Source organism: Parasteatoda tepidariorum, chromosome 1 (genome assembly GCF_982258835.1).
Source record: "Parasteatoda tepidariorum strain Cologne lab strain chromosome 1, Ptep-v5.0, whole genome shotgun sequence".
Taxonomy (NCBI): Eukaryota; Metazoa; Arthropoda; class Arachnida; order Araneae; family Theridiidae; genus Parasteatoda; species Parasteatoda tepidariorum.
Window position 1 is genome coordinate 50,811,345 of NC_141755.1, and position 14,403 is coordinate 50,825,747.

Genomic DNA, 14,403 nt, shown 5'->3' on the forward strand with positions numbered 1-14,403 from the left:
TTTTTCTATATTTTTTTTTATTCAAACAGCACCAAATTTATTAGCTTCAAGAACAACCAATGTGTTTTTTTAATAAAAAAGGAAATATCTAAACAATTTGTGATTACAACTTTTACTTTCATTCACTGATATTCTTTCATAAAATAAAACTTTAGGAGTTTGCATAATAAAACAATTTTAATTGTTAAAAACGAACAATTATTTGAGCAAATTTTCAATTTAACAAGTTCAATTCATTAGTAAACTCTATTGTGGATATAAAAACACAAAATAAAATTTATTATAATGTATCCTCCAGTCTTACTAAATAAATTTTTCTACTAGTCTAAATACTCAGCAAATTTATTTTCGGTAAAACTTATGTCTTCCAATATTTCATTTCCTTTGCATGTTTTAATAAAACACATAAATTCTATAAGGAAATGTTTATAAGGAAAAAATAGAGCAATAAAGCATATTATTACGCTCTTAATTATTAAGACACTTTTTCATATAAAAACATAGCCACTTTGAGGAAAATATATATTCTAATTGTTTGACAAAAGCGTGATTAAAAAACAGATTTATGTGTTAACAGGGCTTTAAAACCTTCTCATAAAGTTTATTTTTTAAGTAAGCCTTCATTTTGTTGTGTTTCTTGACAAACAATACAAGCTTGTGGCGTACGATAAATGGCAACAGAATATTATCGAAAATTAGAGTATTGTTGAGAACTATTTAATGAAGAAGAATTTTTTATGACCTGTTTTCAAATAATGAAAGTGACCTTCAGTCATCTTTTCACAAAAGAACCAATCAGCTGTATAAACAAACTATTTTGCCTAACAGTTTTATCATTTTCTTTTTCAGATTCTATCGCTCACCTCTTTATTTGCATGCAAAAAGTCAACAGGAAAAACTAATCTGGGTCAACAAATCCTCTTAAAAATTGAAAAAGCTCACTTTTCCAAATTTATTCAAAGATGCTTGAAAAACTCAATGAGGGATTTCAATATTTTCTTGACCAAGGAGGTAAGTTGAAAAAAGTTTTATTTGAAAATTCAAAAATTGTATTTTTAAAATTTCACGAAAAGGATTTTCTGATCATAAAGTAACTAAATTATAAATAAAATTTCTCATATAGTCTGGAATGAGTACTTGTGATTTTTGTAGAATGCTAGTAAATTATACCGGGTGATTCATAAAAAAGTATGCAGTTTTAATGCACTATAAATCAAGAACATTGTAAGATACCTGCAACTAATGTTTAACTCCGTATCCTTGCAATTTAAACCCAATCCAGAAGACAAGGGATCAAGTATTGGGAGAAATTTGGCTTCGTGGAGGACTTTTTGCTGGAACTAACCAGCATTTGCGTTACGTGGAGAGGAAGACTATAACCTCCCATGGTTAGCCTGACGGCAAGGGAATTTTAATCCATGATCCGTCTACCACTGAGGATATTTCACGTCAGCACTGTGGTCGGTGCAAGCCAGATGCGGAATTCATATTAACCAGCCATCGCCAGGATTCAAACCTGGTTCACCTCTTTGGAAAGCAAACGCTCTATCCTCTGAGCCATCGCGGCTAACATGGGGGTCATTTTAAGTTTTGTTAGAGACAGTCGCAGATGTTTCTATGGGTTACCCTTTAGTCACATGACACATTTTGAGCTATTAATCCATTTTCATCCAAGCGCATGTCAAAAATAATCCATCATGGAAGCCACTTTTTTTGGATACGCTAACTCTCTAGTTGATGGCACAGTTTGCAGGACAACATGGCAATTTCATTTTTCAACTGGGTGGCGCACCACCAGCACACTGGTCGACCTGCGCTTGAGATTACCTCGATGTATATCTTCCTCACCGATTGATTGTACAAGCCGAGGACTTCGTCAGTTGCAACTTAACCCGTTGCCATCCAGAAGTCCTGACCTAACACCGTGTGATTTTTCATAGTGTTAGTAAAAAAAGTACAAAGTATTCGTCCCTCATCTTTCAGTTGATCTTTAACAGAGTATCACAGTCAATATCATGATACTTGATTCTTGCGCTTTCACATCTTAACATGCGTTTGGGTAGAAATGGACTACTTGCTCGAGGTGTGTCGTGTGCCAAGGTCGTGTGACTAAGGGGTCATTTCTAGAATATTTGTGACTGTCCTTAACAAAACTTAAAATAATCTTACGCAATTTTGCTGCAGGTACATACAATTTCTTCCACTGTTCTTGATTTATAGTGCATTGAAACTGTATACTTCTTTATGAATCAACCTGTTTAATACTGAAATAATAAAAGGCAATATTATGAAACAGTTATCGCATTATCACATACAAATTTTATAATTTGCTACTTAGATTTCATATTTTTACTTATTTACACTTATTCATATAATTACTTTTTATTTTTATGTATATTTTGCATACGTATGAACTATGTTTAAAAGTATGAAACCCATATACATATTTTGAACTAAGTAGAGAGTGCACGAACTCCTATTATTCTTGTATATATATATATATATATATATATATATATATATATATATATATATATATATATATATATATATATATATATATATATATATATATATATATATATATATATATATATATATATATATATATATATATATATATATATATATATATCAAGAACTTTTTGCTCAACAATATAAAAGTAAAACATTTCAAGCATCTTTTAGTACGATACGATCCCATACGATCTGTACTCTGTTTGGTGTAGTGCTTTTAATTAATAATTTTTTTTTAACTCTTTAAAAACTTTTTCCCTTGTACTATTGCTGTTTTAGGGTTATGATTTTTCATTTTGAAGCATTGAGCAATGTCAAAATTTTAATTAAATGAAGTAAAAAATGTAATATAACAATAAAAATAAACAGAATTTTTTGTTTTTTCGTTGCTTGTATTGTTTTGTCTTTACCTCTCTTCTGACACATCGTGTAAAAATATTTCTTAGTTATAAAATTATTGTACACTCATGGACAAAAAAATTAGCGCACCAAGAAGGAGTCGTCAAAATGAAACGAAATTTTACATACGTAATGAAGTAAATGATTAGAAAATCAAAGAAAATCGATAATCTTTGATTTTCTAATAATTTACTTACATCTAAGTAGTCATTACGTATGTAAAATTTCGTTTCATTTTGACGACTCCTTCTTGGTGCGCTAATTTTTTTGTCCATGAGTGTATTTTAAAGAAACATGAAAATTTCTAAACTTTTAAGTGACCCCCGAATTTTCCAAAATTTTTAAAAGAATTTTTTACGAAACATTTTTAATAAAACTATTATTATGCTTTAATACTTATTTATTTTTAGATCCCCGGGTTAAAAACTGGCCATTAATGCAGACTCCTTTTCCTGGCTATGCCATGATAGCAGCTTACATCTATTTTGTGACAGTAGCTGGACCACGGTTCATGAAAAATCGACAACCCTATCAACTAAACACACTTATGGTCTTTTACAATTTTCTAATGGTCATAATTAACTTCGCTGTATTCATGGGAGTAAGTAATTAATTCTGGTTGCTTGCACTTAATTGATATGATTGGAAATTTTAAATTATATGGGATTTTTCTTCCTTCAGATGGGATGGTATGGATGGTTCAATGATTATAGTCTTGTTTGTCAACCAGTCGACTATTCTAATGCACATAAAGCTGTTATGGTAAGCGAAATGTCTTCATAATCAATATTTTTAATCGAAAAGTAAAAAAAAAAGTATACTTTGTAAGTATTTTCTATAAAAAATATTTATAATGTTTAAGTCCATTGTTTGTATGGCCTTATGAATGATTTTGATATTAATAGTTTAATAAGTATTTTATGGAACATACTTTAAATTGTTACCACATGAAGGAAAGAATTACCCAAATGAATGGTTTAAATGCCATATATTTTTGTTTTGTTAACCAGATTTTTTTTACCTGAAATTGTTTTATTCGTATATAAATGAAAGCACCTATTTTAAAAGTATTTCACTTTTTCTAATCATTATAATATTGTAATCGCATTGTTGTCATCACCAATTGAAGAATAATATACCTACAAATTCAAAGCGATGTCAACATATTTATAAAGTTGCTTTAAAATATATTGCATCATTGTAATTAATAAAGGTTTTAAATCATGATTAAGTACAGATATAATTTCTAACTGTTAATAATTATTGTATTAAAATTGAATCTAAATTAAATTAAAATGAACTACGTCAATATATTGGTGGATTTTATAACAGATAATTGATGTATCAATAACATTTATGCATTAGTAAAATAATTTGTGAAAATAGTTTGATTATTTGATTAATTACCATAATCTTGATACAATTGATTCCCAAGTGGATACTAGTGGATTGATACAATTGATAGATATATTAATTATATACCTAAGTTGTTTTATATATCTTCCCAAAATGAATTTTAACAAATAGCATTTGTTAAAATTCCTTTTGTTATATAATATGACATTCATATAACTTTTCCCACTTATTCAATCATTCAGTATCGTTAGTGGTTGTAACAATACAAATTTTTGTATAAAGCCAACCAATTTTTAATGAATTGATTTTTTTCCAAATAAGATCGATAAATATTGCATCAGTACAGAAGTTACATTGCTTGAAGGTATGGCATATGGTACGTCATACTGTAGGTACATTAGTTTAATAACTTAAATTTCACTAAAATATGCGACTGATATCATGAAGGTTAACTCAGAACAGTATAGCTAAAATCAGCATCTGAAATTTTCCTACGAAAATTACTTAAATCATCCCAGTAGCTTAGATAAATATGGATGATGGTTTATAATTTAATGTCTGAATTAAAAATTTATTTATGAATATAAATCTTTTTTCATTTTCAGATGGTGCGATTTGGATATTTATTTTATTTAACGAAATTTGTTGAGTTTTCTGACACGGTAAGTTCATATTTATTGTTTGGAATTATACCTCTTATTGTGCTTATATAAACTACAATTTAATACGCTCACATTTTATAGTTTAAATGGTTACGTCCATATAATTAAAGAATTTTAATATAGGAAAACCTTCATTAATGGTAATTGAAAACGAGCGTCTAAATAGACATAATTTATGCTTCAAATAGATTAGGTATGGATTTCTTTGGTAAATCCTGTTTATTTTATGCCTTTTTTTATTATACGTTGCTTTGTTTTTCACGTTCATGACTTCTCATTTGGTATTACAGTTTTCAGTTCTTTGCCAAATAATTTTCTTCGGTTTTTTAACCATATACATTCATACGCATTAGTGTTTTATATGACTAGATAGGTAGATAGAAATAGATAGCAAATATGATCTTGTCTAAGAATACTGAAAGAAACTACCGACAAGGTTGGGTCCACAACTTTTAATTGTGAAGACAATTTGTAAACAAGACTTGTGTTCCAATGATTATCAGTGAAATAAGTATTATGTCTTAATAACTCCATAGCTAAACTAACCTTTAAAATAATACAGCCTCTTAGTAGCATGTAGTTCATAACATAATTACTAGATAGTTAATTTACAAACCTTGCCGAAAAAACTATGACTGAAAAAGAAAAGATCTCAATCTTTTATTACAAACCAATCATTAACAAAGCTCTTTTCACAATCTGTTTAGTATGGTTTAGTTCGAAATGGTTAATTTCTTAAAAAAGAAGAACTTGAAAAATCAAGTAAGATGCTAAAATGTATGTTTAAAATATACAGAAAAAATTGGAAATGAACAAATATTTCTTTTTTCCAATATTTTCTAAAATAAAATGACCTATTTTTATTTAAGGCGTAATTATTGAACCCACAAATATATTGGAAATTAAACTTATTTTACCATTTAAAATATGTAAGTTTTCCTTTTACTACTATTTTATGCCTTTATTTGCAGCTATTTTTCGTCTTCCGCAAGAAATATAGTCAAATAACAGCCCTGCACGTCATACATCACAGCATTGTTCCATTCAGCTTATGGTTTGGAATAAAGTTCGCGCCAGGTGGGTGTTTCATTACATTTATTCTTAGAACACTTTCAAAATACTAGTTATTTTACTTTAGAAGCATATTCAAATGGGAGAGCGATAGTTTTTTAAAATAAATAAATTTCAGTTTAACCATAGAACTGGACGGATGTCAAATATAAGTCGACTACAAAATACTTTATAATTGGTGTTAAACAACATACCCAATTCTGAGTTTACGACTATCAACGTTCTACTCCGTAGCCTTGTAATTCTGAACCCAATCCAGAAGACAAAGGAGCTTCTGGACCATTAGAAGAAAATTACCTTTGTGGTAGACTTTTTGATGGAACTAACTCGCATTTGCGTCACATGGAGAGGAAAACCACGCAAACCCCCGACGGTTTGACCTGACAACAAATGGATTAACCAATTATCCGTTATTTTACCTTGGCGGCACTGTCATTGGTGAGAATCGGGTTCAGAATTCGTATCGACCAGCAATCACTGGGGTTCGAATCCGGGTCACCTCATTGGGAGGCAAGAGCTCTATCCCCTGAACCACTTCGGCTCCAACAAAATATTTGATAAATTTCCATTATTCATGTTTAATCCATCTAAACCTATTCTTTTTGTAGTATTATTTTGTTTTTAACTCATTTAACTCATTTAACTTGAGAAGAATATGAAACAGCCAATTCATATGTCGGATGTACCTCTTAACATTCCATTCTCTAACCTTGAAACCTACTGGCAAATATCTCACACGGGTCAAGTAATTTTACGAACTGGACATACAGCAGGAGATTTTTAATTGGACGAAAGAAAATGCACAAAAATTTACCTAATTAACACAACTACTGCAAGATTCTTCAAAGCTAAAATCTATTTCACTGTTAATCAAATATTAAATGTGAAATTTGAATGTGTTGCTAGCGTTAAATATACATACGTATTTCATGGGTAAATCCAGTCAAAAACTAATTTCAAATTATACAATTGCGCAAACAAATTATGCGAAAAAAAATATTCTTAACTAAAATGTGTTCTCATAAAATCATCTAATTTAAGTAAAAATAAAAATTTCGTTGAAGGAAAGAATTAATTAGTAATTATATAAACTGATCATAAAAGTAATTTTTTATTTTCCTTCGTCAAAATTTCGTTTAATTACCTATCATTTTATTTAATTAATTTGAATTTTTATTCATAATATTCAAATATAAATTTTAGAAAAAGCTTACTGCGCTAATCTTTATTTTATTAAAGGATTTTATTTCACGGAGAAGGAAATTCTGATAAAATTACCATACTATAAAGAAAAACCACAAGCCTGCCAATAAAATCGAAATATACGGTAATTAAACCATTTATATGGTTTCTAAGGTGCTTCAATAAAAATTACCGAGCATTTTGGTGTTCTCATAGAGTCAGAAACGTGTCAAATGTTAGCATATTCTGGTAGTTTTGACCATACTTATTTTCTATGTATCATGCAACGTTAGAGAAATAAGACAATATCAAAATTAATTAAGTTAGAAAAAAACCCATCATTAACAGGAAAGTTAATACGTAACTTTTAAATTTATCAGTCATAATTATTTCACGTAAACTTCAGTGTATTAATGACTATAAGGAAACTCGTTAAAAAGCAGATAAAATTGGAAACAAAGGCCAAAGATAAGAAGAGCTCAGGAAAATATTTATGTTCCATTAATTTAGATTTTCTTGATACATTGCTGTTGCAACTGTGCTTTTTCCGAGGAAAAATGGCTAAAAATATAAATATTTGAAATTTAAGATATAAAAAAAATTTATCCTTTTAGGATAAAATGCGTATATTTGTACACTTTAAAAATAAGCCAGAAAATTTACAGTTGAGAAGAGTAGAAATGCATGACTGACGAACTACACTGTAAAAAATTTTAGATCAAATTATAGTAAAATGGATTTTACGATAAAAATACCGACACTCAGAATGCCGGTACTTTTTATCCGAAAATCCATTTTTACAGGAACATATTACGGGAAAAAACCGTCATATAAACAATTTTTACCGCAATAATTACCGTGAAGTTACTAAATTTTTCTAATTATTTAAATATTAGTGTAGAAATTACGATATAATACATTACGGTAAAAATGGATTTTACGGATGATGTATTTTAAGTGCCAGTAATTTTTTACAGTGAATTCAGATATTGCTAGGATACGAACTCGTGGAATCTGATTAATAATCCAATGAACTAGCCCCTGTATTATCTAGCCGCGATAGATCTGGGCACCATGCTGGCCATACAGTGAAAACGATTTTAAAATTGGATGAAATAAGTAAAGGAAATCCGGTGATGACGTCATAAGTGACTAGAAAAAGCTACCATGACCCTCTATTGACATTAATCTTGACTTATAATCTACTGTAAGTGTTGAATAGTAATTTAACAGTAGATAGCCCAAGGAAGTCTTTTTGATTGCTTTTTAATGTCAATTAGAAAAACAGTGATGTATATAATGACACAATTTCTTGTAATTTTGCGAGTTTTATAATTATTTTTATTGTTGATATTTACTAATAACTTGTTATATAACTGAAAATAATATCAAAAATATTAAAAATTAATTCTATAAAAATTTCTTTATACATTAGTTATGCAGTCATTTTGACTGCTTTTGGGCAATATAGGTATATCAATCTTTCCAGTGTTAAAGACTCCATTTAACAGTTATAATATTTACCTCAAATTTTTCCTGATTTCAGTGTAACAACATTCATGGGTAGTAACAAAATGGTATGAGTAACAGCATTAACCTCTTAACACTTGACTTTTCATGCTGAAATAATATGAAAAGTGCTGCTATTTATTAAGCGGTAATTCGTTTAGAGTTTAAAAAAAGTGAATATGTTCCGATAGGTATCATTTTTAATTAAAGAAAAAGAACATTTGTCTGGTTTTAAATTGTTGTTATAAACATATGGTGGATTAAAATGTTTTGCTTATTTAATATAAATGCTAATAATGAAATTATGTTATTATCACGATTTAATTTTTTGGAAAATTACTATTGTTATAGAGTTACGACACTAAAAGTTAATGAATCAATATCATAATAATACTTTATAACTCGATTATACGAAATTATCGAAAGTTGATTCTATTTTTTGTTATTGCACTTCATAACTTTTTAGAATGAAATCACAGGGTTCTGAAATGTATCGGAAACTGTCTGGACTTTTTCCTTACTGCGATTATTAAGATTTTGGAAATTATAATTATAATGACGCAGTTATGTTAATCAAAAATAAAATTATATAGTAATTTTTTAATCATGATGACGATATAATTATGCTAATCAAATTTATGAATATTACGCTTTTATGTTAATAGATTTATCTAACGTTATTATGAATAGAGTAAAAATAACACGATTATGATATGGTGAGGAAATTATATTCAAAATATTATAACAATATTTTTTTTTTTTTATAAAAATCATTTTAATTAATGGTAGTAAAAAGTTGTAGTAAAAATTATGATAATTAAAATGATGCCTTGTAATAATTGCCTGCTTATTTAACCCATTATTTGTAGGTGGTCACAATTCCTTATTTCCATTGATGAATTCTTTTGTTCACGTGATCATGTATTCTTATTATGGATTAGCAGCTATGGGAGAAAAGTACAGGAAGTATTTGTTCTGGAAGAAGTACATGACCTACATCCAATTGGTTATTATTACTATTTATTAATTAATTATGACGTGACTAGAAAATAAGCAGTTTCACGTGTCATCCCGCACTCAGGTTTTGAAAGAGCTGCGCATGCTTATTAAGTATTTGTTTGCATTTTTTACGTTAACAGCCCGAACTTCACCTACACTGGCGCATGTGCACTTCAGATGCTCATGCGCAGTTACTCATGTACCAGAGCATGATGCATAAAACTGCGAAATCTCTCTATTTGCAATGAAGTGTCAGGTTTCAGCACTAGTTCGATTTTTTTTTCGTATTTTTTTTTTAAATTCCTATTTCTATTCTTGTCTCCTTAAGGGATCACAATAATAAAAGTTCAGCAATTTTCTTTTTTTTCGTTTTTTTTCTTTTCAAATTAATTTTTAATATCTTTCAAACACTTTTTTAATATTTAAAACAAAGATATATGGATCAAAACAAAAATTAAAACACACTTTTTTAAAGTTTAAAAATAATTGATTGTTTTATCTAAAACACCAAATATATTTTCCAAAACACAAATGCCTCGATGAAAGATTTTTTCTACCCTCGTTGAAAGAAGTTGAAATTGATTTAAATTGATTTTGAAACCATATGTATTTTTTTTTGTTCGATATGTATTGATTATTATTCATCATTTTAATCTGGTATCAGAACTTTCTGAAAAGTTTTATTAAATTAATTTTCATGTCTGACTAAACAGAATCTTCCTTTTCCTTCACTTTCAGCTATCTGAAAATTTTAGTAATCCAATTACAAAGAGAAAATAAATTAATAATTAAAGAATAAATTAATTGATAGATATTACTCTGAATCTGTGATGTGATCTTTTTTCTACAATTTTACTCTTTTGAATCCGTTATTTATTATTTGAGTGGGATGTTTAATTTTTTAAAAAATGCTTTTACAATTCCTTCTTATTTAAATAAGTTACACACGGTTGTAAAAAATAATAAAAATGGTATCCAGTAATATTAAAACTTGTAAAATAATTATTATATTAAAACTTGTAATCTTTATTCAGCAATGACGTGTTATGTAATGATACAGACAAAATGATATTAGCACCCCAAAAGATGTAAAAAAAATCAGTGCTTTGTTTCTAAAATTTGTTAAGTGTAATAAATTAAATATGAGATACCCGAAACTTGTGATTAAATGATAAAATGATTTAATGATTAAATGATAAGATTAAATGATTGTATGCGATAGGAATGCTGGAATAGAAGATGTCAGCATCATTTTTCAGATCAATCAATACAGCTGAGAGAAAACATTCATGTCGGTGATAATAATAAATAGTAAATTAAAATAGGACATAATAGGACAATAGGACATACTTAAGTCGTTCTCAGTCGGGTTTTTTTCTCGAAGTTCGGACACCAAAAAAGAATTTTTTTCTGAAAATTAATGTATGTTTATCCTAAATTCAAAAATGCAAAATATTTTTTTCCTCAAGCAGTTTTTTTGCTTGATTTATTGGTGAAGTATGCTATGTCCGATTCACTGATCTCCAGTTCTTCCTGCAATGCACCCAAATTTTACCTTAAAAAAATACACTGTGATAACATATTTATTAACTCTGTTGCTTTAAGACGTTCAAGATAAATATTATTTCCAATGAGCTGCACAATCGGTCTTGCCGATGAGCAGACCTAGTGCGTTCTCCAGAGGTTGTATCCACTCTTTCAGGACCACCACAATGGGTGGGATACCGTTGGTCATGTTAATATGGACGCCTAGTTTCCGCCACACTAGATGGCAGCACCGAGACTCTATTTGGATGCTAAAGTGCACTAGGAATTTAATTTTGCCTGAAATGCCAAGAGCCAATAAGGCACTCCAGGGATCTTATACATGCCGCATAACCATACGACATGGCCGTTGAGGACTTTCTGATTCCCGAAAATCCGGTGTCTGGGCCGGGAATCGAACCCGCAGACTTGGGCTCAGAAGGCCGACGACAAACCAACTACGCCACCCAGCCACTTTAAGATAAATACCTGCATAAAATAATCATTAAAATTAGGTAAAAAATATTTAGAAAAATAATTTTCGCATGATAAATTTAGAACTGTCATCTTTCGACTAAGAGATAAAAAATTCAGTGCCCTCGGACTCATTCTCTGAATACATCATAACTATTATGAAGTACAACGGTAACTCTAATGAAAGCGAAATTACAGAGAGTACAAATTGATTTTAATTTCAATGGAAGGCAGGAAATCTCACTGCGAAAAGTGGGGCCATCTCTTGGCAATATTCGGGAATAGAAAAACAATCGTGGGATTTAAAGAGACGTGTAAGTAGCGCCGAATTCAAAATTTCTAAGATGCAATTTTTCTTTTCGTCGTATGGCATGCGACTTCAACCATATGGGCGCAAAAACGAGGAACGTATGAGATAAGACGCCGACAGAGTAGGGGTTAAAATATAAAAGTTAATTCCAGCAAGAATAAATAATTAACTTGCATAAGTGTTTCATATTAATAAAGATAAGACAAAAGGGATGCATCATTAATTACATATGTATCAGTTGTTATGATTGTTTGTTATTTAAGTTTGTCATCGCTAAAATTATTTCATTACTTTTTTTAACGACTTGTATAATTTTTTTTAAAAATGCATGCATTTTAACTCGTAAAAATTCTTTTATTATTTTACAGCTTCAATTTGTCGTAATCATCGTCCACACAGCATCTCTGGTCGTCAATAAATGTGATTCTACATACATTTTCATCTGTCTGAATTTCCTACACGCTTTGCTATTCTTTGGCCTTTTCCTCAATTTCTTCTTCCAAACTTACATGAAAAAATCTGCCCACAAGTCTGCGCAAGCTAAGCTATCGACAAATTACAAGTCCACTGAAATTAGCAATGGTAAATTGATGGAAAATGGCAACGGGAGTGCGAAGCACCGTCTTTCCTACACCTTTGATGATGGCAACGATGAAAATTCTAGAATTTGTCATGAAGCTCAACGTTGGCAAGATTTGAATGGCAATTACAATTCTGTTGTGAGCAATGCAAAGGAACGTGACAGTCCCCTTGGTGATATAACAAACGGTAAAGTGAAGAGTACGTGAGACTTATGTACATGAGACTGTACACGAGATTTGTATAGGGTGTCCCAAAACAAACACATGACTTACATTTCTCTATTATATCCGGAAACGACAATATACAGGATCGATGATAGTCATTGTTTTGTCATGCTCAGTATGCTAGTGATTACTTTCCAACTATCAGCAAACTACACATACTCACATTTTATAGAATCTATTCAATAAATCTTAATCGATAACTCTTGGGTCAGTAAAGCTCGATTAGTTATTAATCACAATTAGTTGTAGGCCAGACTTATTTACAATTTACATAACCTGGTCAAAATCTGGTACATACCTCAAAGTTTAATATTCTCAGACAGTCGGTAATAATTTTTTAATAAGTTGTGGGCCAGTATTACTTATATTTACACCTGTTCAAGAAAAGTTTATCCATGATTTACACTGGGTAATTTACATCATAATTTACAGCCATAGTTTACATCGGATAATTTGCATAAATTTACACTGGTATATGTGATATTGAAAACTTTTGACGGACTCTATTGTTTTTGAAATGGTACAGTTACATATTTTTGAATGTGCTCATTGACGAAATGAAGAAATCAAAATTTAACATTTAAATCACACTCGATGCGCTGATTTTCATTTAGAAGTAAAAAAATGATACTGATTTTCACTTTTGTATTGGTGGTGGGGTAGCTGACGTGAAATTGTGTAATTTTTAAAAAGAAAATTAAAAACGATTTCCTGTAAGAAATATAATATCTTTTTATGTGAACACAAAAGTCTAAGAATTTTCAATGTGAGCTTAAAAAATAATTTAAAAGAAAACTGTGAAGTATTAAATTATGATTCACATATAAAAAAAGCTCTAAAAAAATTGACATTCTGTCACTATTTCGTTGTGTCCCTCATACATGGAGAGAAAAAAATCTCTGGTGAGATTACCGTACTGTAATGGTAATATAAGTTCTGGTAATAAATAAATGAATAAACATCTGGTTAATAAAACCAAAATGTAAAGCATTTAACCCTGTCATTCGCAAATTTTTTCCGTTTAAATTGTAATGGTTTACTGGAAACTTTGGTTTTCAAAATAATATTTCTTATTGTCACACATTTAGTAAATACAAAATTGAAAAATAAACCTAGAACCGAATAAATGGTTCTTATACCGTGCTTCAAGATATCATGATAAAAATGACAAATTTCACCACATGTATCAGATTTTATCACATATTATGAAAACATATTTTATTGTTAATTTTACCGAAATCAATACCGAAGCGCTCCAGTGAATATTACCGAGCACGGTATACGGTAAATTATATTTTGATCATTCTGACCATTTTTTCCTCCCACAAGGGAGACTAGGGAAGTGTGACTCGCCAATTTTGAAATAAACTAGTGGGATGTATGCCTTATGAGGAATAATTTTAGGGGGTAACATTCGCTTCGGCCCATAGAAGGTCCCATGAGAGATGAAAAATAATTCAATATACAGAAAAATCGGTATTTTATTACTTCAATGCAGACTATTAATACACTTACTTCAATACACTTATTTTATAAACGAAGATCTACCTTAAAAAATAATTATATGATAACTTCTGTCTCATTATAAGCTAGG

At 29.6% G+C, this 14,403-nt stretch overlaps 1 protein-coding gene across 2 annotated transcripts in view; it reads left to right on the forward strand.

Moving 5' to 3' along the window:
- LOC107444745 (very long chain fatty acid elongase 7) overlaps positions 1–14,403 on the forward strand; it is a 31,332-nt gene extending 16,929 nt beyond the window's left edge. For both annotated transcript variants that reach the window (XM_071179872.2, XM_016058968.4), the window contains exons 2-8: positions 850–1,011; positions 3,327–3,517; positions 3,598–3,678; positions 4,878–4,934; positions 5,906–6,011; positions 9,566–9,702; positions 12,372–14,403. In XM_071179872.2, coding sequence (XP_071035973.2) covers positions 963–1,011; positions 3,327–3,517; positions 3,598–3,678; positions 4,878–4,934; positions 5,906–6,011; positions 9,566–9,702; positions 12,372–12,791 — 1,041 coding nt within the window. In that variant the 5' untranslated portion in view covers positions 850–962 and the 3' untranslated portion in view covers positions 12,792–14,403. The remainder of the gene's footprint in view (positions 1–849; positions 1,012–3,326; positions 3,518–3,597; positions 3,679–4,877; positions 4,935–5,905; positions 6,012–9,565; positions 9,703–12,371) is intronic.